We start from the raw sequence: 26,923 nt of genomic DNA on the forward strand, positions 1-26,923 counted from the left end.
GTTTATTTATTCCTTGATCATGTATACTTAATGTCAAACCCAGTTAAAATAGCAAGAGTTTGTGTGTATATATATATATATATATATATATATATATATATATATAACACATATATTTTCCCCAATACTTACAATGTTACTTCACAAACAGATCACACAGTGACTTGCTTTTCAGACTGTAAGACTTGCCATGTAGACTATAAGGCTGGACTTTACACTATGTTGTATTTAGATCTATATATTCTTTTCACTTAAGTAAAATAATCGCAGTTCACAAATACACACAAAAAGATCTCTAGGTACTTGATTAAAAGAAATCTAGAGTTGTAGGATACGAGGCTAGGTATATAGTTCTGAAAGGAGTTTGCAGTATGTGATTGTTCTTATTTTCCTATAACTGCCTTTTTGTTTTTGTTTAGTCGCTGAATCATGTCCAGCTGTTTTGCATCCCCATGGGCTGTAGCCCACCAGATTCCTCTCTCCATGGGATTTCCCAGGCAAAAACACTGGAGTGGGTAGCCATTTCCTTCTCCAGAGGATCTTCCTGGCCCAAGGATTGAACCTGTGTCTCCTGCATTAGCAGGTGGATTCTTCAACTGTCTTTTACCTTTTAACATATTATTACCTTTTATACCTTGAGGCCAAGTATTTTGAGAGCGAAGTCTCCCCCAGGTTTAGCCTTCAATACAGGCAGGATCACTCTCCCTCCAGATTTTTCAGTGTGTTTTTACTCTGTAAAAAGTTTTCTTTTCTTTTCTTTTTTTTTTTAAACAAAGGGGATTATTAGTGAAAAGTGAAATCAAGGAAAACACATTGAGAGGAAAATAAAGAAGGAACCACTGAAGGCAAGCTGTTGTTGGAGGCTTGGCTTTTACACATTCTGACTGATTTTCCCATTAGCAGGAGAGAATCAGCAACAGAGGGAGTGATGAGAAGACAGTCACTGGCGTCAGACGAATGACCTTCAGATCATTAAGTTCCCTTCCCAGAACCTTTTATTGCACCAAACTCTTCTTATGGAATTTTTCATCTCCATGTTTCTAAGTGTGTAGATAAGCGGGTTGAGCATGGGGACAATAATTGTGTAGAAGAGCGTAAACACTTTATCTTCTGGTAATGTTGTGGCAGGTCTAATGTAAACAAAGATGACAGGTGTGAAAAAGAGGATCACGGACTGTGATGTGGGAACTACAGGTGGAAAGTGCTTTATGGTGGCTTTCTGCAGAATATGTGCACACATTATACAGAATCAAAGTGTAGGAGGCCATCAAAACCACAAAGAGCACCAGTCCCATCAAGCCAGAATTGGCAATGACAAAAAAGCCAATTTTGTGAGTATCAGTGCAGGCTAGTTTCAACAAAAGATATGCATCACGGAAATAGTGATCTATTTCACTGGGGCCACAGAAAGGTCAAACAATCGCAAGAAGAAAGAGACCAAGAGAATGAAGAAGTCCCCCTGCACACGACGCTATGAGAATTGAGTGACGTTTTTGCCTGTTCATGGTGATGGCGTCGTGGAGAGGTTTGCTGACGGCCACATAGCAGTCACAGGCCATCCCTGTGAGGGTGAAGACCTCAATCCCCCCTCAAAGAAGTGGGTGGTGAAAAGCTGTGTCATGCAGTTTTTATAGGAAATGGCCTTTTTCTCCATCAGTAAGTCAGTCATGAGTTTGGGTGTCACAGTGGAGGTGTAGAAGAGGTCTGAGAGTGCAAGGCAGTTAAGGAAGAAGTACATGGGCTGGGTGATTAGCTGACTGCATGTAATAGAAATCACAATGATCAAATTCCCCAACCAAATAGCCAGGTAACAGAATAAGAAAAATAAAAAGCAGAGGATCTGGACTTTCTTGTCCATAGAAAGTTCTAAGAGGATAAATTCAGTAACATTATTTCTATCTTCCATGATCTGATGTTCAAGAAAGTGATCTGAAATGACAAAACCAATGAAACGAATCATTGATGAGAAAATGGAAACCTAATATCTACTTTAAATGGCACCAATGCCTTTTAAAGACAAGTTATTTTGAGACCCACTGAAATCATTTTCATTTAATACGAGTCTTTGACTATCTAGTACTAATATTCTTCTATGAGCTAAGAATACAGTGATAAATTAGACAAAGTTCCAGTTTTTATATAATTTAAATTATTTTGTGAGGAAGCAAGGAATTATATTTATCAAGAATTTTAAAAAAAGAGATAATCTTAATAGTGTTAAGTAGGGTGACATATAATGTGCCAATTTAGGATGTAAAATAGAGGTAACTATAGAATTTGCTTGATTAAGTGGTTTCTAATGAAATCACAAAATTGGTGTAGGGTGTGTGGGTGGGTTTTGCAGTGCTGGCACAGAGTCAATGTTAAATAAATATCAATTAAATAAAAATCTGGAAAGTGAACAATGTGCTATAATTTTGAAGGAATAATACAATAAATAATCATCCTTTAGTCAGGTAATTCATGATAAAACTGAAGAACAAATCATTTTTATGAGTGGACTCATAATCCTTTTTGACTTTTAAGTTAGTTAAGTTGCTCAGTAGTATCTGATTCTTTGCGACCCCGTGGACTGTAGACCACCAGGCTCCTCCATCCATGGGATTCTCCGGGCAAGAATACTGGAGTGGGTTGCCATTTCCTTCTCCAGGGGATCTTTCTGACTCAGGGATCAAACCCAGGTCTTCTGCATTGCAGGCAGATGCTTTAACCTCTGAGCCACCAGGGAAGCCCTTTTGACTTTTAAGAGGAAATAATTCCTTCATGTGAAATACTCCATGAAACTTTCATATTTCTTAAACAATATTTGAAGCATCTCTAGGTTAATATATTGACAACTATGCTTTTCCTGTTTGTCTATATTTCTCTTGCAAGATTATTTCCTCTTTCAAAATATATTAACATTCAGAAGTTATTTGAGTTCCATCTTATCAGACTGTAATTATAGTTGCCTAGTTTGGAAATAATATACTGAGAAATGGGCTCCACTAATTCCAAATTAGTTCCCCTAAACACAATGCAATAAACAAGATGGAGCACTTCTTCCCGTAATTTCTTAGAGAATTCACCCACACAGTCTGCATGTGGAGTAGAGTTCCCTTTGGTCCACATCTTCTCTAGCATTTGTTATTGATAGACTTTGCAATGAGGACCATTCGGATTCGAGGAAGTGGTCCCTCCTTGTAATTTGCAGTTGAGTCGCTCCAATCATTAGTGTTATGGAGCAAGATGAACTTTTGGAAATGCAGATGCAATTCTATCACCTCCCTGCCACAACTGCTCTTGGATTTTCCCATCATATTGAATATATGATCACATCCCTTCATTGCTTGTTCCCGAAGTTTGTCTCTGATGTCTTTTCACTGGAATGCCCTCTGCACTCTTTGGCTTCCATCCCATAGGGCATTTTTCATTTCTAGAATGTCCTAAGTTTCCCTGGTCACATAGCCTTCCAAGATGCTATTTTCCCTGCGTGAAATTCTTCCTGCATCTTAACCCTGGTTTACGTAGGTTCAACCTACGGATCTCAAACCAATTGTTACTCTGAAAAGCCTTTGCTGACACCCAGGTTTTGGTGAGGGAAGAGGTCCCACTATAAGTTTTCAAAGGATCTGGCTGTGATGTATCATTAAATTCCTCTCAGTGAAAGCAGGAACTCTGTGTCTTCTTCTCTCCACATTCTATTTCCAGAAATTTATTACACGCCTCCTAGCTCATCGTAGGTGCTCAGTATTTACTTAGTGTGTGAAAGACAGAAAAGATCTTGGAGGCCTCAAGGTGTCACTTGGCTCGGCACTTTTGATCTCCTTGTATATTTGGCGATTGAATTCTTTCTTTCCTGGGTTGATGTGTACACTATAATCAAGGCAAAATATAAGGCATTAATACATATCCATAAATATAGTTTCTTGCTTTCAAGGAACTCGTACAGCAGATTTCTACAAGTTAGGGCTTTTCAAATGCTCTAGAAGTATGTGAACGTTCAGTATGATTCATTTTCACTTCAAAGAAAAATCGTTGGACTTCCATAGCAAAGGTGGAGACCTTCCAACGTTTAGTCCAATACTTATACCTTGACCATTTCAGGCAAGTCTTGTGGTTCCTTCTGGAGGTGTGTGGCACTTGCAGAAATGTGAAGATTTTCCAACGTCCTCAGACTTTGGTGTCATTTGCAATCATCAAGAAAGCTTCCAGGTCTCCCACCACACACAGTCAGTAGCCAACGGAGTGGATTCCAGGAATATGCGTTGTTAACCAGCATCACCGTTGATACTGTTGCTGCACACTCAATGCAGTGGGCAGGGCCAGGATTGTCCACTGGGTCTCATGTGGAAAGGAAAGAAGGGCTTCCCCCACCCCCACAGAGCCCAACACCCCCACCCGCTGTTCACAGCCTTGTGACTAGAAACGGTCCCCAAAACAAGAATCAGACAAACCAGAGAAGCCCAGATGATAGTCCTTGAGATGAAGGAACTAAGCAGCTGGTTGAGATGGCACCAAGGGGAAAGGTTGCTCTTTTTGTCTGCCACTCTACTCCTTTCTTCCTGGACGCCTTAGGGGTTCGTCATGGAGATTTGAAATAAAGTTCACAAAAGTCATATGTGTTGAATCAAGATTTTGCATTTAACCATCTCTCAAAAAGGAAGAGAGCTTCACCTGCACATGTTTCTTTCAAAAACGTCAACTGCTTTTCAATTCTGGGGTTTCTCTCTTGCCTTGTTCAAGTAGCCTTAAGAGTAAAAATCAACGAAAACTACATAAAGATTCAAAGATACCAACAAAGGACAGCTTCTGTTTCTGAAATCATCTTTCCATTTAGTAGAACACGAGCTCTATTCTTTGTATTTGGCCTAGGGAATTAGCAATGTCCTTGTTCAGATGGCAAGGCATCCGCCCGCAGGAGATTGGGGTTTGGTCCCTGGGTCGGGAAGATCCCCCCCCCCGCCGGAGAAGGAAATGGCAACCCACTCCAGTATTCTCGCCTGGGAAATGCCACGGACAGAGGAGCCTGATGGGCCGCAGTCCATGGGTCGTATCAAAGTTGGGCTCAACCCAGCAACTACGAACAGAAGTATTTCCAAAGACCACACTCAAGTGTGTGTGTGTGTGTGTGTGTGTGTGTGTGTGTGTGTGTGTGTATCTCCTCTCGCCATCTTGGAGTCTGTCTCGGAATCTTCATGTATTTCTGCCTCTGTATCTCCTGACAGCCGGCCGCCGGCCCGTTCGTCTGGCCCTGGCCTCTGCCAGGTGCTCTGGCTCTGGCTGAGGAGCTTGCGCAGGCCAGCTGTCTCCCTTGGCGTGGGTGCGTGCGAGTGTCTGTGTGTCTGTCTGTGTGCCTGCCTGTGGCTCGTCTACTCTCTCAGGAAGGTCGAGTGCTTGGCGGGCGGCGTGGGGGCAAAAGGGGGCCTCGGTAGTGCGAAGGGGCGGGGCTGAGGCGCTCTGGTCGACCGTGCCTCCGTGGCTTCCGGTGGGTTTGGGCACCAGGCAGGTGCCGGGCAAGTTGGGCACTCAAGTTTCGCTGCGCCTAGGCCCGCAGGATGTTCAAAGGTCCCTGGGCCGCGGGGGTTGGGAGGCGGGGGGCCCCGAAGACCGACACCTCCAGGGCCCTGCGGGCCTGAGCAGCGAATGGGATCGGGGGGAGGCCCCGCTCAGCGAGCGCGGCCGGGTCTGGAGTGGCCGGGGGTGGGAGGGCGCCGAGACCTCCGCACCCCTCAGCCCACACCCCAGGCCCGCGCGCACGCACGCATGCCCTCCCGGTCACTGGGTGGTCCTGGAAGCCCTTCGGGCCCCCGGGCCCGGCCAGACGCTTGCTGGTCTGGTGTTGGCGGTGTTCGGGGGGCGGGCCGGCGTCAGCAGGCTGGAGTCCGGTCGGGGGTCATGCGGCTCAAATACAGCACGCCCCCCGACGAGAGGTGCGGCCCGTTGGCCCGACCTGCAGGTCGGAGCGAAAGGGAGGCGAAGTGCAAGGCTCTTAGGGCGCCCCGCGCCAACCGCTTCAGTCTCCGGACATATCAGCCTGAAGGCGCCGGATCTTGTCTGCTCTCAGAAGTTAAGCAGGGTCGGGCCTGGTTAGTATCTTGGATGGGAGACCACCTGGGAATCCCGGGTGCTCGAGGCTTTTTGCCTACCAGAAGAGGTCCTTTAGCCCCCCCCCTCGCGTCCCAATTCTTGGATCCCCCCCGCAGCCCCAGCCCCTCCCAGGGCGGGGGGAGTGGGTGGCCGGGGCCCCGACTCCCGCTGCAGACCTGGGTTGCCTCCGCGCGGCCCGCGAGCCCCTCCGCATTCGCATTCGGCTTCCAGGACACCAGACGACAGGCAGTCCCTTCTCCATCTGGGGCTCCTTTGGCTTGCCTCAGGCAATCCCGGGGCTTGCACCGACTCCAGCCATAGCCCCAGCCCCCGCCCCACCCCCTGCCTCGCAGGCGATCGCGCGCGCATGCACAGATGTGCCCAAACGGGGCATCTATCTTGTTCACTTATACTGTGGGTGGATCTATGCCTGGGAGTCGGACTGCTGAACCATAGGCTACTTCCACTTTTAGTTCCTTCGGGAACCTCCATACTCTTGTCCATACCGGCTCTACCAACTCCCATTCCTACTCACCGTGGAGGAGAGTTCCCTTTGCTCCACATCTTCTCCAGCATTTGTTATTGACAGACATTGCAGTGAGGCCCAATCGGACTCATGTGAAGTGGTCCCTCCTTGGAGTTTGGAGTTGAGTCTCTCCAATCATTAGTGATGTGGAGCAAGATGACCTTTTGGAAATGCAGATGCAATTCTGTCACCTCCCTGCTCCAACGGCTCTCGTATTTTCCCATCATATTGAAGATACGACCACTTCCCTTCAGGCTTGCTCCTCACGTTCTTCTCTGATGTCTTTTGCCTGGAATGCCCTCTGCACTCTTTGGCTTCCATCCCATAGGGCATTTTTCGTTTCTTGAATGTCCTAAGTTTCCCTGGTCACATAGCCTTCCAAGATGCTATTTTCCCTGCCTGAAATTCTTCCTGCATCTCAACCCTGGTTTACCTAGGTTCACCCTATGGACCTCAATGCAATGGTTCCTCTGAAAAGCCTTCCCTGACACCCAGGTTTTGGTGAGGGAAGAGGCCCCTCTATAAGTTCTCACAGGATCTGCCTGTGATGTATCATTAGAGTCGTCTCAGTGAAAGCAGGAACTCTGTGTCTTCTTCTCTCCACATTCTATTTCCAGAAACTTATTACTTGCCTCCTAGCTCATCGTAGGTGCTCAGTATTTACTTAGTGTGTGAAAGACAGAAAAGCTCTGGGAAGCCTCAAGGTGTCACTTTTGATCTCTTTGTATATTTGTCGATTCAATTCTTTCCTTTCCTGGGTTGATGTGTACACTATATTCGAGGCACAATCTACGGCATGAAGACACATCCATACATATAGGTTCTTGCTTTCAAGGAACTCGTACAGCAGATTTCTACAAGTTAGGGCTTTTCAAATGCTCTAGAAGAATGTGAACGTTCAGTATGCTCCATTTTCATTTCAAAGAAAGATCGTTTGACTTCCATAGCAAAGGTGGAGACCTTCCAACGTTTAGTCCAATACTTATACCTTGACCATTTCAGGCAAGTCTTGTGGTTCCTTCTGGAGGTGTGTGGCTCTTGCAGAAATGTGAAGGTCTTCCATCGTCCTCAGACTTTGGTGTCATTTGCAATCATCAAGACAGCTTCCAGGTGTAGGTTCCAGACCACCACCACACACAGTCATTAGCCAACGGAGTGGATTCCAGGAATATGCGTTGTTAACCAGCATCACCGTTGATACTGTTGCTGCACACTCAATGCAGTGGGCAGGGCCTGGATTGTCCACTGGGTCTCATGTGGAATGGAGAGAAGGGTTTCCCCCACACACACACCCACCCCCTCTGTTGACAGCCTTGTGACTAGAAACGGTCCCGAAACAAGAATCAGACAAACCAGAGAAGCCCAGATGGTAGTCCTTGAGATGAAGGAACTAAGCAGCTGGTTGAGATGGCACCAAGGGGAAAGGTTGCTCTTTCTGTCTGCCCCTCTAGTCCTTTCTTCCTGGACGCCTTAGGGGTTCATCATGGAGATTTGAAATAAAGTTCACAAAAGTCATATGTGTTGAATCAAGATTTTGCATTTAACCATCTCTCAAAAAGGAAGAGAGCTTCGCCTGCACATGTTTCTTTCAAAAATGCCAGTTGCTTTTCAATTCTGGGGTTTCTCTCTTGCCTTGTTCCAGTAGCCTTAATAGTAAAAATCAACAAAAACCACATAAAGATTGACAGATACCAACAAAGGACAGCTTCTGTTTCTGAAATCATCTTTCCATTTAGTAGAACACGAGCTCTATTCTTTGTATTTTGCCTAGGGAATTAGCAATGTCCTGGTTCAGATGGCAAGGCATCCACCCGCAGGAGACTCGGGTTTGATCCCTGGGTCGGGAAGATCCCCCGGAGAAGGAAATGCCAACCCACTCCAGTATTCTCGCCTGGGAAATGCCACGGACAGAGGAGCCTGATGGGCCGCAGTCCATGGGTCGTATCAAAGTTGGGCTCAACCCAGCAACTACGAACAGAAGTATTTCCAAAGACCACACTCAAGTGTGTGTGTGTGTGTGTGTGTGTGTGTGTGTGTGTATCTCCTCTCGCCGTCTTGGAGTCTGTCTCGGAATCTTCATGTATTTCTGCCTCTGTATCTCCTGACAGCCGGCCGCCGGCCCGTTCGTCTGGCCCCGGCCTCTGCCAGGTGCTCTGGCTCTGGCTGAGGAGCTTGCGCAGGCCAGCTGTCTCCCTTGGCATGGGTGCGTGCGAGTGTCTGTGTGTCTGTCTGTGTGCCTGCCTGTGGCTCATCTGCTCTCTCAGGAAGGTCGAGTGCTTGGCGGGCGGCGTGGGGGCAAAGGGGGGCCTCGGTAGTGCGAAGGGGCGGGGCTGACGCGCTCCAGTGGACTGCGCCTCCATGGCTCCAGGTGTGTTTGAGCACCAGGCAGGTGCCCGGCAAGATGGGCGCTCAAGATTCATTGCGCCTACTCCCGAAGGAGGTTTAGAGTCCAGCGGGCCGCGGGAGTCAGGTCACGGCAGGTCCCGAAGATCGACACCTCTAGGGCGGCGTGGCCCTGATCAGAGAAACGGATCGGGGGCAGGCCCTGCTCAGCGAACGCAGCCGGGCTTGGAGTGGCTGGGGGTGGGAATGCGCCAAGACCTCCGCACCCCTCAGCCTACCCCCAGGCCCCACGCGCAAACACGCCCACCCTCCCCGTCACTGGGATGTCCTGGAAGCCCTTCGGGCCCCCGGGCCTGGCCTGGCGATTCCTGGTCTGGTTTTGGCGGTGTTTGGTGGCGGGCTGGCGTCAGCAGGCTGGTGTCCTTTCGCAGGTCGTGCACCTCAAGTACAGCACGCCCCCCAAGGAGAGGTGCGGCCTGTTGGCCTGACCTGCAGATCAGAGTGAAAGGGTGGCGACGAGCAAGGCTCTTAGGGCGCCCCACAGCAACCGCCTCTGTCTGGCTGTCGCAGTTTCCGCGGGGTGGCATGTGTTTTCCTCTTTACAACCTGTGCTTGCTGCTCTTCCAGTTTAACTTAGAAGCAGCCCTTATTTTCTGCATTTCTAGTTGTCACCGTTCACTGGGGCTTTCCATGTGGTGCTTGGGATAAAGATCCTGCCTGCCCGTGCATCAGATAACAAGCGATGTGGGTTCGATCCGTGGGTCGAGAAGATGCCCTGGAGGAGGGCGTGGCCACCCACTCCAGTATTCTCGCCTGGAGAATCCCATGGACAGAGGAGCTAGTGGGCTACAGTCCCTGGGGTCGCAGAGTCAGACACGACTGAAGCAGGTTAGCACACACTCAGGTTTTAGTTCAGCCACTCAGGTGTGTCCGACTCTTTGCCACTCCGTGGACTGCAGCACTCCAGGCTTTCCTGTCCTTCAGTATCTCCTGGAATTTGCTCCAACTCATGTCCATTGAATCATCATGCCATAGAACCATCTCATTCCGGTGGCATCCACCAGAGAGGTGGCTGGGGTTTGGCAAAGTGCCTGGTCCTGCTGCGTGGGTGTGAACCTGCCCTCACCACTCCCTGACCGTGTGACCGTCACCGTGTCCTCCTCTGTAAATTGGGAGGGGGCAACACCTGCTTGGGAAGGGGCACACACAGCATCTGGTATATAATCAATGCACCATCCATCGCAGCATTGTATATATTAATAACAGGGATCACATTTAATAACCTGCTCCTTTTTCTCTCTTGTCACTTAACTGTGCTCCAGATCACATCTGCTTTACTTACCCCTGTAAATCCCACACCCAGCACAAACAAGACTCAACAAATTTGTGGCTGAAGAGGCAGGAACATACCCTGTCTTCAAGGAGATGAAGCCAAGCGAGATGAGGGCCTAATGATAACCCTGTGTGATGAGGGGACCCCAGGAGGACCTGCATGGCTGTGGGGTGGGGTGGGGGCATGGGCAGATGAGCTCCTGGGATGGGGAGGTGGCAGGAAGGAGGGCGGGCTGTTCCTTGTGGGGTGTCCACAGATTGTACTTCACCCCTCACTGATGAGCACTTAGGCAGTTTCCAAACACGTGTCACTGTTAGGAGGAAACAATCATTGCCTAGCTCCTACTCAATTGATTTCGTACAATATGTTTCTAGCATTGGAGTACAATCATCTGCTTTATTCATTCCATGCTCCGTCCATCCACCCATCCAGCCAGCCATCTGTTCATCCAACCATCCACTCACTAATCAATCCATCCATCCACTCATTAACTCATCTGATCATCTCAGACCCATTGAGAAGACAGACCCCTCTTCCGCTCCTGCTCCCAGGAGGACCCCCAGCGTGAGTGACTGGAGCCTTGTGGGGACAACAGGGGAGACACAGAAGGGAGATGCCTGCAGGCCCTCCTCCCTCTGAAAGGTGAAGCACCCACCTGGTCCTAATGCCTCCTTGTTGGGGTGTTCAGGCCGGCCCTTTTCCTTCTTGCGAAACAAGCAGGCTGATGGAGGACTTAATTGATGCCCTTTTTCTTTGGGGCTTTGTGCAGCGAGTCCTGCCTGCTGGTGCCGCTGCTGGGGTTGTTCCCGGGGCTGTCCTGAGAGCCTGTCGAGCTTTAGGGAGAGAAAAGGACCTTTAACTGGCACCCTCGTGCAAACACACACCCCTCCACAAGAGCTACTGATAGAAATGGGCACCCAGCAACACCCGCACCTCAACCTCGAAGCAGACAGTGGAGTCTCCTTCACCAAACACACTCCACACGAGCAATGCAGGCTCCGAGACACAGAGAACCACCCCAGGAAGTTGAGATTCTCTGCCTCGAGCTCTCCCCCGAGGAGGGCTGGACTCCAGGCCAGCTGGTGCAGAGGGCACTCCGACCCTCCATCAGGGTCGCTGCTCAGCAGGTGAAAACGCTCAAGCAGAAGGCAAGCTCCCCTGCTCTGGGCAGTTCCCCCCACCTCCTGCAGGGTGACTGTCCCCGGCCATGGCAGGAGAGCGACGGTCACCATGCAGGTCTGCTGGCCAAGTGACCACATGTGTCCTCCATCGAGTGCTGCCTGGCTCAGGACGGGAGCTTAGGTGGTGGTCTCAATGAGGACAGTGTCAGTCACAGGAGGGGACAGAGTCTCCTGAGAGGAGACCCCTGAGGAAAAGGGAGGGACCCTCAAGAGCGAACCTGAGAGGCACAGGGCCATCACTGTCAGGAACATGCCCCGGGCCGGGCAGACCTCTACCAAGATCAGGAAGAAAGCTCCCACAGGAGTCAATCTGTAGAGAAGGACGTTTTCTAAAATCACTGAGGTCACTGAGCTCTTCTTCCCCAGCACCTGAAGTTCACCACTAAACACAGGCACTGAACCCAATGGTATTCCTTTAAAATCATCCTTGCAACTCCTTCAAGACAAGAGGCGCAGGGCTCCTGAAACTGATGACGGGCACACAGGCCGCTTACTTGTGGGCGTCCCTGAGGTCCTCATGGGTGGCTGTGCGCAGCGCCCCCGTGTGCAGGCGGCCCAGCCGAAGGGACAGCGGTAAGGCGGGGGTCGAGGTTTCACATTTGATGGTGGTCTTGTCATCTCCTACCTCTTCCCGTATAGCTGGCAGCTGAGGGAGTGAGGTAAGTGTCCAATTGGCTAACAATAGACTGTTTTGAAAATGGCAATCACATAGGCGTTACATTATAACCAGAAACTTATTTGAAAATCTATTAGCTATGCTTTCCCCCAAGTACAAAAAAACCCCCTTGTTCTAGCTTAATGCCATCTTAAAGGACTGTCTTGTTCAAGAGAAGCAGGGCTATGGGGCAGTGAGAGCATCCGATTGAGTGCAGAGACCCTGGATGGGAGCCTTCCTGCAGCTGGGCTCTGCCCTCTCTGGAATCCAGCGACCAGATGGCCCTGCCGGGCAGGACAGCAGAGCGACGCCAGCACCGTGGACCCTGCATGGCATGAACTGCCCTGATGAAAGGACTGTGCTCATTGCCAGATGCTGCTCAGAAGCACCACAGCTAGAGTACGAAACCTCTCAGCAAAGCCGTCCAGACCTTTCTGTTTGAAGGAGAAAAAGACACAGCTTGTGCCACCACCCAAGATCATTTGTAATGATGATGCAGGTTACTGGAACCCATGACAACAAGAGAAACACAGAAAAGGTACCTAACCCCTCCACGCGAACACCATGTGCCTGGATCGTATTTCTCGGTAACATACAGACTCGGGGCTACTCACTGAAGTACTTACACGCAGTTCGAGTGTCATTCGCTCACAGTGGTTTCCGTAAAGCACCCCCTGGTCTTCACTAAGAGATGATCTTGTATCACCCTAGTGGGGTGGGAGGTTCAAAAGGGAGGAGATATATGGGTACCTATGGCTGATTCATGTTGAGGTTGGATAGAAAAGAAAATTCTGTAAAGCAATTATCTTTCAACTAAAAAATAAACAAATTTAAAAAAAAAGAGAGAGATGATCTCTCCTGGACTCCCAGCGTTTCTGCTGGTCCTGGGTGTGAGGACAGGAAAGACAGTGGTGGCAACAGTGTGGGGAACAGATTAACCCCTCAGGGTCCAGACAGGTCTCACTGACACATCTGGGTGTGTGGTTAAGCCAGGGGAGGTTTTAGGAGACATGCATGGCATGTATTTTTATAAACAATGAGTGTGTTGTTTTAACCAACTAACCTGTGCCTTTTTAGTGGGATTCTGTAAAGAATACTGATCCCGTGCAGTCCCACGGGAGCTTGGTGACAACAAAGTGACAGTGCAAAATACAGCTGAACTCGTTTAACAGCAGCTGGATAAACTGGGCACCCTCTCCTGAGCTCTAACAAGAACCCTCAGACAACAGAAGGCTACAAAGGCTAGAAATTATCCACATGGAACTGAACAGGGATCGATCTCAAATTCAAGTTAAAATAAGCATTTATAAAAATCAGAAAACAGCAACGAACAGAGCAGGGAAGTGACACACCTGGGTTGACTATGGACTCAGTGGAGACAAACACCTGCCTCAAAGTCAGGGACTGTGGCCAGCCCCTTCGCCTGGGCCTTCTCCTGAGGAAGGCCTCTGGGTCCACAGCCTGGCTGCCCTACCCAGGATGGGAGCCACACCACTGGTGCCCACATGGCCAGGATGGGCAGCACCGTGTCCACTTAACAGGAGGGCAAAGCAGGCCACAGAGCAGGCGAGTGGCACACCCAGGTCACCAACCCCAGGGGGACAGCGCTGGTCTGCTGTGCCCAGGAGAAGGGCTCCTGGGCACTGAGCTGCCTGAACTGGAGCACAGCCACCCCAGTCCTGCGGGAAGGCCCAGGAGTGCTCGGTCAGCGGGCTGGGAGCAGGAGAGGGACAAGGAAGGCCAGCCCTTGGGGCACTGGACTCCAACAACAGGGGCTCATCCAAGTGACCCGAGGGGAGAGGCAGCGAGCTCCCTCCTGATGCTCCCTCCATCAGGGATGCCGTGATGGACACGAGAGCCTCTGGAGGAAAGGTGGCTGGACAGCACCACGTTTAAGTGTCCAGGCTCTGATCAGACCAGTCTGCACCACGCTGCTGGGTGTGAGAGCCTGGGCAGGGTGCCCGGCCTCGCTAAGCCTCAGTGTCTATGTCTGCTGAATGGGGATAGCAGCAATCTGGATCTCACCTGGGGCTGAGATGACAGACTCGGAAAGCACGTGCCCGGCACACAGAGTCTCCTGCACACTGCTACCCACCATCATTAAATTGGCTTCCCGCAAATCTAACATCTATGGCTCTGATTCAGTCATTTCTTACATGAAAACACTAAGCGGAAATTCCATGGTGGTCCAGAGGTTAAGACTTGGCACTTTCACTGCCGGGACACTGGTCTGATCCCTGCTTGGGGAACTAAGATCCCATAAGCTGTGCAGCATGGCCAAAAACATAAGTAAGAACATTTTAAAAATAATAAATAATACTATGTCTATTATAAACAAGCATGAGATGATCAGAAGGCAAACAAGTGGGAGAAAGGCACACTGTTACAACTGTCCCAACGAATGACCTATTTCCAACAGAACCATCAGCACATTTTAAGTGGTGGGTGAGTTTCATCACTTCCATTAAAACGTCAATTATTCACCAGGACATAATCACACAGTGTTCATTCACGTTAAACGATAAGGACTCTTTAATACTTCACAGAGAAACAAAGGCGTGCTACATTACTAAATAGTTTACCTTTCGACGCTGCTTCCTTAAATCACTAGGCTGATAGATGCATGCAAAGAAATGAAGAGAAACCAGATTCATTGTGACTCTGAAGCTAAAATTCAAAATCCGTAGAGGCAAATACAGTAAAGCAAAAATGATGGCAAACATGTAAGTGACATGAAGATTTACAGAACATGTGACTGGAAGCAGAACATTTTTTTTGACCACAGAAGTTAAATAAGCTATTCAAGATTTACTAGAGAAACACTATAAATTATTACTCAGGAAGATACCATTCTATTACAACATCATGATTTATTAAAGCACAGCATTCTGTACAACAAAGGGCCTTAACAGGTGTCTATTCTCAGCCAAATTTCTCTATAAGTTAGTTTCTCTTAATCAAAAACATGTTATACTTTAAATTAGTAATTTAACTGATGAGGAAGTTACCATAATATCTATTTTAACATTGAACAAATCTAACCAGCTCTTGGACATTAATGTAAAATCCTGACATAGAATTTGATTTAAAACTTCTCAAATAAATTCATTAAAGCAAGTTCCCTGTGAAAATATGTAAGAATGAAAGCTAGCATAATAGCAGGTGCAGTCTTTACATTTTATTAACCATAGAAGATACTTTTTTAACGAGTCTAATAGAGACATTAACTGTGCAAAAGCTGATGAGATTTACAGTCTTAAATACAAGCACCAACACAGAAAGGATATTGTGTCAGTTCAGTTCAGTTCAGTCGCTCAGTCGTGTCCGACTCTTTGTGACCCATGAATCGCAGCATGCCAGGCCCCCCTGTCCATCACCAACTCTCGGAGTTCAACCAAACTCATGTCCATCGAGTCGGTGATGCCATCCAGCCATCTCATCCTCTGTCGTCCCCTTCTCCTCCTGCCCCCAATCCCTCCCAGCATCAGAGTCTTTTCCAGTGAGTCAACTCTTCACTTGAGGTGGCCAAAGTACTGGAGTTTCAGCTTTAGCATCAGTCCTTCCAATGAACACCCAGGACTGATCTCCTTTAGAATGGACTGGTTGCATCTCCCTGCAGTCCAAGGGACTCACTCTCAAGAGTCTTCTCCAACACCACAGCTCAAAAGCATCAATTCTTCAGTGCTCGGCTTTCTTCACATCCCAACTTTCATATCCAAACATGACCACTGGAAAAACCATAGCCTTGACTAGATGGACCTTTGTTGGCAAAGTAATGTCTCTGCTTTTTAATATCCTATCTAGGTTGGTCATTAACTTTCCTTCCAAGGAGTAAGCGTCTTTTTAATTTCATGGCTGCAATCACCATCTGCCGTGATTTTGGAGCCCAAAAAAATAAAGCCTGACACTGTTTCCCCATCTATTTCCCATAAAGTGATGGGACCAGATGCCATGATCTTAGTTTTCTGAATGGTGAGCTTTAAGCCAACTGTTTCACTCTCCTTTTTCACTTTCATCAAGAGGCTTTCTAGTTCCTCTCACTTTCTGCCATAAGGGTGGTGTCATCTGCATATCTAAAAGTCCATTAATTCTACACTTAAGAGGATCATTTCTTTATGTAAGCACAATCTCATTTATGAATTACACATGATATGTAGTTTAGGATCCATCTACATTATGCTTATACCTGCGTGCTGCTGCTGCTAAGTCCCTTCAGTCCTGTCCAACTCTGTGTGACCCCATGGACTGCAGCCTACCAGGCTCCTCCATCCATGGGATTTTCCAGGCAAGAGTACTGGAGTGGGTTGCCATTGCCTTCTCCTGTAACTGCATAGTGATACACCAATTCAAATTACTGCTATGGGGGAAAAACACCATTTAACGAGACAGGAAGACAAAGCACAAACCCGACTAAGGGGACTCACGCTGTGGACCACAGCACTGCTATGACCAGAGGAAGTGGGGGACGGGGGAGGGGAGATGGATGGGTAAACTACAGCCTCGGGGGCTGGGGGGGGATCTGGATTGAGGACGACTAAGCAGACAACAGGATGAGACAGGAAATCAAAACCAATGATGAAAGCAGACACACTGTCAGAGAACTCCAACAGCAAGGAAAACATACAGAACTGTTCTTTTCATAAATATTCGGAAAGAAATCAAGCATGAAACCACAGAGAAATCGTCAAAGAATTTTAAATATCAACTAATTAGCCAATGATGCAAATTATAAAAACAGTGTCAAAAGACCACAAAATGGACTAGTTACCACTTCACAGGCCTCTAAAATGATTCACGGTTAATTTAATTATAAGCTGACTAACAATGCAGCTAACATGAAATGGGTGGTAACAGAAAAAAGAGACAATACAAGTCCAGTTACAAAGCAGAATGTTGTACACGTGATTTCATGGGGTAAACAGCAATACACTCACAACACCTAAGCTAAACACGCAAGAAAGCTGGAACATGTGCTTTAGAGCCGCACACTCTGTCACCAAAAGCCCTAGGTCGTCATCCCAGTTTTAGACTTGGAAAAGTGAGGCAGCCCGACGTCTTCCCTGGGGCCCTGGGGCCCTGGGCTTTTAACCTGGTTTCACACGCAGAGCTGGACTGAGCGCGTGGCCAGGTCCATCAGCAAGCAGACCAGTGTAGATTCTTGGTTTTGTTCCCACCGCATGCCCTGCACCCTGTAGCCAGGCATCCCCAATGGAAAATGTGCTGCACGGCTTTCCCATGCCATGACAGCTGCCTATAGTTACTTTCACAAAGCTGTCTGCTCCCTGAGAACAGAAACTTCCCTGCAGCTGCTGTGCCCAGCACAGGCCAGGCCCAACGTTACAGAGGCAGGCTCTGGCTGAGTTCATGATGACGTGCTAAGTTGGTGGTCCAAATATCAAGACTAATTTGTCACTGTGCCATTGTGGAATGATTAAAGACTAGGCGGTTTAAAAACTTTTAGACCTCTGAGCGTAGCAAATGTACCTGATTTTCTTCTGGGTATAAAGAGAAAAAACAAAAAACAAACAAAAAACAGCGTGCTGGGGGAGGGATGCGGCAGGGAGGAGGCAGACACATACCAGAGTCATGATGCCCAGCTGGTCTCCCTCCTGTGCCAGGCTGTGCCGCCTCCTTCTGGGCTTGGGCAGGGGTAGGCAGGAGCTGGTATGCGAGGAGGTGGGAAGCAGGTTGAGGGAGCTCACTGATTTAAAACGACGGAGGCTGCCTAAGCTCCCCCTGCCCTCCCTGCTCTCAGTCTCCTCGGCCCGCTGCTCCGTGTTCTCCTTCTCTTCTTCGATCAACCTAAAATAGAATAAACCCCATCACCTGCCTTTGTCAGCAGAGGAACCTGTCTGGACAATAAATTTGGGCTGGCATTCTGTGTCATGATTAGCAAATTCCAGAAACAGTTGCTCAATGAACATCTCAGCCAAAAGGTTCTACGTTTCCTCTTTTGAATATTCTCAAACTTAGAATAACTTAGCGTTGAGTCTTACAAACTGGCCCTGATCATTCACGCTTGATTTCACTTATTTACTCTAACATTCTGAAGGGGCCCTGGTGGCCACTCTCTTTCCTGTGAGGAGATACCTCAAGTTGACAACCCTTACCTCCCCTGCTCTCAGGGCAGAGATGCACGTCAGTGCCTCAAGTCTTTTCCACTGGGAATCAGGAACTCTGTATAATCAAAACAGCAATTCACAAACAAGCTGCAGTTTCTAAACACAAGTCTCCAGACCAGATGAAGTGCTGAGTTGATCTTTTTTTTTTTTTTAAGGTTGTATATATACAAACGCATCACTTGATGAAGTTCTCCACCAGCTTTGTGTGAGTTTCTGGATTCATGTCAATGTGCTGCATTAACCTAGAATTCACAGTTTCTGCTCTTCTCCCCTAATGTGTGGTGGATGATTTTATATAGCAGTTTAGTGGTGTTTTTTTTTTTTAGATTTTGACATTTTAATTTCTTTTGAATACAAGTCACTTTTTGCAAGCTAGGAGGCAGATCAAGCTAAGCCAGTCCAGTCCTCTAGAGATCCAGGCCAATTCTTAAAATCTTCAGCAGAATGACATTAATACAAGGTGCCAACAACGGGATTATAAACTCTAAATAATAACCATTTGTCTACATTTTTTCCTTAGGAAGCAGCCAAAAGTCTAGTCCATAAAGCTATGATATAAGAACATTTTGATCTACACAGGACAGAATGATCCAAATTATTTGCTGGCCAACCTATCAGTAGGCCAGATCAGAGCTGGCCAAGGATTGGTGTACAGAGAAGAGCATTTACATTTTGAAAATTTGCTTTGAGGTTTAAAAAATTCCTAGTTGTTGTTAATAAGAAAGCAAGTAAAAAATATTATAGATGCACCACACTGATATTTGATTGTGTCAAGGTCTTCCACTGGAACACAAAGTTAAAGAGTATGGGGACAAGACACTTATTTTCAAAATAAATTACTTAGTAATAAGAAATCTGACATATCGCATTCTTCCATTTCCATAAGAACATTCTGACCATGAGGACTATTTAAAAGAATGCTCAACTCTAAAAAGGGTGGTGGCAGAACACTTTCCACTACAGAATAACCTCCCACTTTCCCATACAATTAATTGCTACTCTCCCATGATGCATATTCATTTGGAAAAACTTTGTCAGGAGCTTTTTGCCAGGGCCAGAAAATGAAAAATAAGAGAATGCCCAAATGACAGTTACTTGTGAGCTTAGTTAACATCTTTCAGGATGGACCCATAAAATCTGGCCACTGTTTTGTTAAACATCTGCAAACTGCAGAACTCCTTAGCCCTTAGTCATAGTTTCTGCTCAATGTCTTAAAGCTGGGCTCAGTTCCATCTGTGACTCTTTTCTTCAGGGCTGGGGTGGGTGCTAGTCATCAAAGTCTGGAATGTCATCATAGGAGTAACCCCGGTAGCCTTTGGATGTATAGTAGGCGATGCGCAGGTGGTAAAATCCTGGCAGGAACACCAGGATGCCAATGATCAGGACAGGAACGGCCCAGTCTGCCCCCACTTTGCTGATATAGCCTGCCAGCAGGGGGGAGCCTATGATAATGAGAAAGGCGCCAGTCAAAAACAGCACTGTAGGGAGCACAATGGCCTTATATGGGATCTTAGGAGGGCTTTTCTTAAACTGAAGGTCAGTGTAGCCATCATCCGTACTAGCGAGTCTGGAGTATTTCACTTTGCTACTGGGAATTCCAGTAGCCAGGTTGGTACGAGACGGCATCATAACATGCTGACACAGGTGAATTTAGATGGAAATATCTGCTTTCAGGAAAGCAGCCAGCCGTGCCCCGGGAGGGTGAATGCTCCACACGGAGGACTCCAGCCTTGACCGGCAGAGAACGCAGTCCAGGCCACGCCGCAAGCCTGAGGCGAGCGCCCATATAGCAGTTTAAATACACGATTATGCAAATAAAATGATTTTCAAAGTAAAATACAAGATTCTTACAGGAAGTAAACTCTCCAGCTTCACTTCCACTTATACATCTTGAAAGTTTTTCACTGTTGATAACAAGTTGATGGACAGAATTTACCATTTACATCAAGTCAACTTGTCGCATAAGGAAAAATCACTTTTACCTGACAACTTGCTGTAAAATAAAAATATTAATATATAACCGTACCATACTTCCTGCAGGGACTCAGAAGGACCATCTTTCTGAGCTCGTCTGTGCTCAAACACGGCCCACAAAGCTGTCTGTCTCGGCGTCAAATGGGCAGGTGATACGACCTGTGTTTGCTGGTTGTCCTGTTCACCCCCTGCCTTTCCCCCGGCCCCCGTGCTTGGCCGACAGGAACGGGCACCTCAGCCTGGGCTGACGTGATGAGAACAGTCTGAGCAGCAGCTCTGCCTGGTCCTGTGCAGGGTCACCAGCCTGAGGCCACTCTGAACGTGGACTTGGGACACGGGCATAGCTGTGCGGGTGTGGCACCAGGCAGGCCTCGGGGCCCCCAGCCACCCGGCCGCACCCAGACCCAAGGCCCCCCGCTCACCACGAGGTGGGCCTTTGGATTCTATCCCGTTTTGAAAATTGTTATAACTGCCAAGATGGTGTCTAAAGAAAACATCTTAAATATACTGATGAGATGAGAAAAACTCAAACACATGTCCTTGGACCACTGTCTTACAACAAGCCAATCTTCACACTGCATTAAGTTAAAAAGGAAAATGCAGATCTGAGTGGGAATTTGCCAACCCCAAAACCCCAGCTTTCACCAGGTGGCTTTTCACCAGAACGTGGGGGGCTCCGAGGGACACAGGAGGGTGCACGGGCCATAGGGGACACCGCCTCGGCACCTCACCCACCTTGGGGCTCAGAGCTGACAGGGAACACCCCACAACGCCCCCCCACAGAGTGCTGACACCACACCGTGGACAGAACGCCCTGGCTGACCGAGCTCTGTAATCAAGGGCAATCTCAAAACTGAAAATTCTTGAAGCAGACCTGAGGTCAGGTTTCTTACTATAGAACACTCAGATGTCCCTAGGAGAAGACAGCTCCTCAGAGAAACCGAGTTTCTGGGGAGCTGAGTTCACGATCACCCACCGGATCTCTTCCTTGATGGCGTCCAGCTGCTCCTGCAGCATCATAGTCAGAGTCTTGGCATCGGCCTGCCCGCTGGGCGACAGCTGAGTGGCCGAACTGAAAAGGTTGACCCTGTCGCCCTCGCCGTCAGACACACCCTCGTCACTCTCGAATGCCTGGGCCATGTGGGCCAGCACGCTGGCTTGCTGCACGCGCTCCCAGTCCTGCTCCTTCGGGGTCTGCACCTTGCACGAGAGGACCACGTCTCGTCAGCGACATTCAGGGCAGCTCAAGTCTATCAGGAACTGAACCCAATTTTACATGGAAGCCCTGACTCTGGATAAATGGGCCATGCTCATGAGACACTGCCATCTCTTAAGCGAGCAGGACTGAAGAAATGGGCAGGGGGACAATCCAGTTCCTAGATGGCCTGGTGACACTCAGGTCTCAGCGTGGATGGCAGGCAATCCTGTAAGGTTATTCACAAGGGTGGGCTGATGGAGTCAGAGACAGAAACCGAAAATTACAAAAATACATCCATGCCTCCATCAGCCAGGCTGGAGGAAAATAAGAAAAAAGAACCCTTCAGCTCGGCAGCCGCTCGGTCCCTATCAGCAGTCATCTCTGGTACAGTTCACCGAAGAGTGTGCCGTCCTCGCAGGCTCCCAGTCCTCCGTTTCCCAGGCTGGTCTGAACACCCACAGACAGGAGCGAGTAGGGGCAGCCAGGAGACAGAAGGGCCAGCCCCCCTCCGTGGCTCTCCTCTCGGGGCACAGGCCCTTGGGCTGTTCTGGGGGATGGCCCCTCACACCACAAGGGCAGTACTGTCATCAGAGACACGCAGAAGAGTGCCTGCAGGGCCCCGTACTGCCCTCCGGCTCTCACACCTCACACCCTTCTCTCTGCAAATGTCCCCCCCTGCCACACTGTCACCCAGGTCCTGCCTTCTTTCCCAGACATGACCTCAAAGGAACTGAGGGGCAGCCTCGAGGTGCTGGTTTGCTGGCTCCCTGTCCCCTGTGGCCAGTGCCCTCACCTCCTGTCTTCGTCACGACCTTGCCCCAGGGCTGGGCTACCCGCTTTGCTGGCTCCAGGACCACCTGCCATCATTCCTCCTCTGCTCCAGCGAACCAGCTGCCTATGGGTTCACCCCCATCAGCCCGGTCAGCATGTCCTCTCCCTTCTCTCACCTTCCAATCGCACAAGGGGAACCAGCAGATTCCTCCTCTAGGGTTCCCTGCAGCACCCACTGCGGGTCTCTGAAAGCTCCCTGGGAGTGGCCTCTACGGTCCCCCTCCCCGCCCGGTCTCCAGCTCTCTGCCAGCAGGCGGTGGGTGTGCCCCACTCTGCAGGGCAGCTCCCTGGGGGTTCAAGGAACCTATGTTACCAAGCTCCCTCCCCTGCTTGCCCTCCCCCACATCCCCCCCCCAGCATGTCTCTCTCTGGGCTCCAGGCCCTGCCCTCCCTGGGGTTATTCCTCAGTCCCTTGAGCCCCTTCTCAACCTTGGAATGTGGGGTGCCCCACAGCTCTACCCTTGCACCCCATCTCTCTCCACCAGCACCCGCCTGGTGACTTTACTGTGCTTGTGGATTTAAATGCCATCTATATGCCCACGACCCCAAGTCCACCCTGAGCTGAAAGAGTCCTCTCCCGGATGCAGGCCGGAACACTCAGCTGTTCTCCTGACACGTCCCCGGGACACCCCATGGGCTCGTCCACCTCAACAGGGCTGAGGCCCAGCTCTTAGCTCCCTGCCCCAGCAGCCCTCCTCACCTCAGGAAACAGGCTCTGGCCTCGAGCTGCTGAGGCCTGAGCCCGGGCTCCTCCCTGATGTGGCCCGCTCTCTCCCTTGTCCCCGCTGGTTGACACGACCCTTTTTCTATCTCCGAGTGGCTACTTCTCTTCCTGCCTCCGGGTCTCTGGTTCAAGGTCACCCTCCTGGTGTCACCTCGCTGGCCACCCTGTTCACACACGATCATCATCATCATCAAGTTGCTCAGTAATCTGCTCTCCTCATTCACAAGCCAGGTGATTCCTCCCACCGCAGTCAGAAGACTACAGGTCATTAACCTTCTGCGACTCTTCAGAAACATCAGTGTCACAGTCTGTCAGGCCCCTCAAATGAATACACCCAAATATCAACTGGTCGCCCCCACACTTCCAAATCTCTGCCTGTGGTTTTGAGTGTTGTCAATACTGTGACTACCACTCCATGGTACCAAGTTTGACCCTAAGGAACGATGCTTGTCTCTTCCCTCTCGCTGGTCACGAAGCTACAGGCTCCTTGAGGTGCGACCATGAGCAACACCCAGTCATACTGTCCACACACCAGACAGGCCCTTGTCACACTCGACAGCGCTGAGGGGAGCTGCCCGGGGGAGCAGCCTACCCATAGTGGAAGGGAGCCCCTCGCACTCTCATCTGGTCCAGTTCAGCTCTCAGGGTTTCCAGGTTTAGAATCAGCTGGTCCTACGAAACAGCAAATGACACAGCCTGCACCGCTTGCTTTCCTGATGTAAAATGACTTGCACCAAAATGTGCAGAACAGGTTATGTGAGTAGGTATCCACTCCGAACATTTTAATTCTGAGAAAATGTTCTCTAGGAGTCCCTAGAAAATATAAACACTCAGAACAATATTCACCCATAAACCACAATGAGGAGGAAGTTCCATCTCAGGCGCAGAAAAGGTTTCTCTGGAGGAAACATGGCAAGCCATTAACAACGATGAAGTCTGTAGAGAGAAGCTCGACTTCAGGCGGGGGTTCGGGTCAGGGGGACACAACTCACTCTATTGCCCTCACTCCTCTCGTTGCTTTAAACGGTCTCCATGGAGCTCACCTGCATTCCTGGGCATTCCTCACATTCATTCCTCTACAGCCCACTTCACTTCCTTATGGGGTAAAACAAGTCAAACGGGCCAAGTTTCCGAGTCACTCGACTCAACCTGGAAGCTCTGTGCTGTCGGCCATGGCAGTCACTCGCCTCGTGCAGCCCCTGAGCACGTGAGACAGGCTGGTGCAACACTAGATGTGGAAATCACACAGAAGATTTCAAGACTCACAGTGAAAGAAGGATGTCAAGGAGCCCATTGGGTTTTAGGAAATTTTTGATTGTGTAGGTGGCTCGTATTATCTTTCTGACGCACAGCACAGTCCACGTGAAGGGCTCACGCTTTGTCTCAGCTTTCAGGTGATCCCAGAAAGGACTACTCAGAATTCTGAACCACACATAACAGCCACACACTCTAAATTCAACTATAATGCAAACACATTCAGTGTTCAAAACCAGAAATGCTATACGTGTTACAGCAGTGGATTAGCATAAGGAAAATGTAACTTGACTTCTGCTAAGCATCTGCTCAAACTCATGTCCATTGAGTTGGTGATGCCATCCAACCATCTCATCCTCTGTCATCCACTCTCTTCCTGCCTTCAATCTTTCCCAGCATCAGGGTCTTTTCCAATATGAAAATTCATATTAAAAAACTGGAAATAATTACCTCAAGCATTTTTTAAATGTAATAACAAAGTTGGCAAGGCTGTGTTTTATAAAATGAGCATCAATTCAATTTCAAGGTTTAAAAAGCTGTTTTAGAATCTACTGTATAAAGAAATGGAGAGAAGAATGATCTAGTTGAGATTGGCTTTGTGTTAAAAATTGCTGAGATTAATTGATGGGTCATGGGTATTTATTATACTACTCCATCCACTTTTGTGCATGTTTGAAATTTTCCATTGTAATACATTTAAAAACAGTTTATTTTCTGTTAGAACAGAGTCTTCTCCAGCAACACAATTCGAAAGCATCAGTTCTTCAGGGCTCAGCCTTCTTTATGGTCCAATTCTCACACCCATCCGTGACTACTGGAAAAACCATAGCTTTGACTATATGGATCTTTGTCAGCAAAGTGATGTCTCTACTTTTCAATATGCTGTCTATGTTTGTCATAGCTTTCCAAGGAGCAAGCAGTTTTTAATCTCATGGCTGCAGTCACCGTCTGCAGTGATTTTTGAGCCCAAGGAAATAAAACCTGTCACAGCTTCCACAATAAGGCATCGGCATTCAAAGATTTTTAAAGCAAAACAAAAGTTGACTTTGAATTGGCTTAGTCATAAACAGCATCCTGATCTCAACAGCCTCTGAACAGCAGTTCTGAAAGTAAGGAAGAGCACCCCTGATCGGGAGCCACTGAGCTCTCTGCCTAAGCCGGGAAGGCGCCTCACCACAGGTCTCACAATGGGAGTCAGAACCACTGCCCCCTGGGAGCCCGTCTTTGAGGCTCTGCAGTCCAGGCCCAAGAACACAGGCATAGTGGGGACAGTACTAACATGTGAGGCTGGACCTGGGATCCCCACTCCATTTCCTGAATGGTCTGTATCGCCGTGTGGCCAACCTTTCCAGGAAACCTCTCTCAGGACTCGGTGATGTGAGCCTCCACCATCACCCTTTCCTGACGCACCTTCTGTCGCAGCGCAACTACGGTTCTCCTCCTGCCTAGGAGCAGCCATCCTACACATACACCGTGTCTGGACCAGCAGTTTGGCATGTGGGACTCCAGCGCCACGTCCGAGGCAAGCAGGCTCCACACCTGGGCACCATGCCTTCAGTTTCATGGGCCCTGGGCTGGCACCCTCAGGTTTGTCTGAGGGGCAGTTGGGAGGTCCACCTGTATCCCAAGCAGCTCCCAGACTGGCTGGTCAGAGCAACAAGCAGCCTCTTTGAACGTGGGGACGCCCTGGCTCCTGCCCACCGCCTATGGGCAACCACCTCTGGCCCTGCTCCCGAGGAGGTGGGTGCCCGGATCAGCAGATGGGGCCACACATGCACACACTCGGCGGCAGAGAAGGGAGCGGCGGAGAAAGGCAGCGCTGGCCCCTGCCCAAGCCGTGTCTCCTGCCCAGACGCCGCCTCCCCGTCAGCACAGGCACCCGCTGCAGCTCCTTGTTCTCCTCCAGTTGGGCCTCCATCTGGCACAGCCTATTCTCCATGCTGCCATGACTCTCTCCCGCCTGTCCGCCAAGAACAGCATCAGCTCCGCTCTCAACGACCCTGTCCTGACGGCACGCGGGCTGTGACCGCAGGGGCGGCAAGCAGACCATGCTCTGTGCGAACCACGGGCCCCGGGTTCGTGGGGGGCATGCCCGCACACCTGCTCACGCAGCCTGTGCAGCTTCGTGTGTGACACATGGCTCACGGAGGGTGCTGGTGACCAGCTCGTGAGAGGAGACGTGCTCCCCCCTGCCCCGGGCCCCGCACCCACGGCCACTGCACCCCCTCCTCGGACTGCATGTGGCAAGCCAGCGCAGGCAGCAGGCAGCGCCAAGTGCGGGACGCGCGAGGCACACATTCTACCTTCCTAAGCTGGGAAGGAAGTTTGAACCGTTTAGCCTCCTTAGTGGCAGAGCTTCTGGAAGACAAAAGGTCGGACTACAAGGCCAACCGGGGACGGACAGCAGAGATGCCCGGGGAGAGGAGAAACCAAGCCTGGAGAAGATCACAGGCAGAAGGGCGCCCCCTGGCGGCTGTTAGTGACCCTGCTCTGGGGGGGTCTGCGAGCGGCCAGCCAACGGACGGCCCCTCAGCTGCTCTCTGAGCTCCGCGCAACGCTCCCAACAGCAGGGCCAGCACAACCCCGCCCGACTCTCCATCCCCAGCCAGTGCCCACCGGCAGCGCGGGGCAACACTTTCCCACGAGAAGGACATGGTGGCTGGCTGGCTGGCTGGCTGGCAGTGGGGACGATTCCCCCAGCAGTGCCACATCC

General features: G+C 49.5%; 1 protein-coding gene and 2 pseudogenes across 4 annotated transcripts; all 3 read right to left on the reverse strand.

The window, feature by feature from the left end:
* LOC101906502 (liprin-alpha-1-like) lies at positions 1 to 26,112 on the reverse strand. 4 transcript variants are annotated; one of them, XM_059881467.1, is made up of 8 exons: positions 24,000 to 26,112; positions 21,180 to 23,628; positions 17,687 to 17,909; positions 12,734 to 12,814; positions 11,947 to 12,098; positions 11,671 to 11,762; positions 10,927 to 11,104; positions 1 to 1,929 (listed from the first exon to the last, which is right to left on the reverse strand). In XM_059881467.1, the coding sequence occupies exons 2-7, from the start codon at positions 21,341 to 21,343 to the stop codon at positions 10,956 to 10,958; spliced, it is 861 nt and encodes a 286-aa protein (XP_059737450.1). In that variant the 5' UTR covers positions 21,344 to 23,628; positions 24,000 to 26,112; the 3' UTR covers positions 1 to 1,929; positions 10,927 to 10,955. The 4 variants fall into 4 exon arrangements, with proteins under 4 accessions (XP_059737450.1, XP_059737449.1, XP_059737451.1 ...); XM_059881466.1 differs by having other exon boundaries at positions 21,180 to 26,112; XM_059881468.1 differs by lacking the exon at positions 1 to 1,929 and adding an exon at positions 9,228 to 9,427 and having other exon boundaries at positions 21,180 to 26,112.
* On the reverse strand, positions 977 to 1,906 carry OR4P56P (olfactory receptor family 4 subfamily P member 56, pseudogene; annotated as a pseudogene).
* On the reverse strand, positions 19,496 to 19,879 carry LOC785480 (chromosome 13 open reading frame, human C20orf30 pseudogene; annotated as a pseudogene).
* Positions 26,113 to 26,923: the final 811 nt, after the last annotated feature.

This window comes from Bos taurus, chromosome 25 (assembly GCF_002263795.3).
Source record: "Bos taurus isolate L1 Dominette 01449 registration number 42190680 breed Hereford chromosome 25, ARS-UCD2.0, whole genome shotgun sequence".
Classification (NCBI taxonomy): domain Eukaryota; kingdom Metazoa; phylum Chordata; class Mammalia; order Artiodactyla; family Bovidae; genus Bos; species Bos taurus.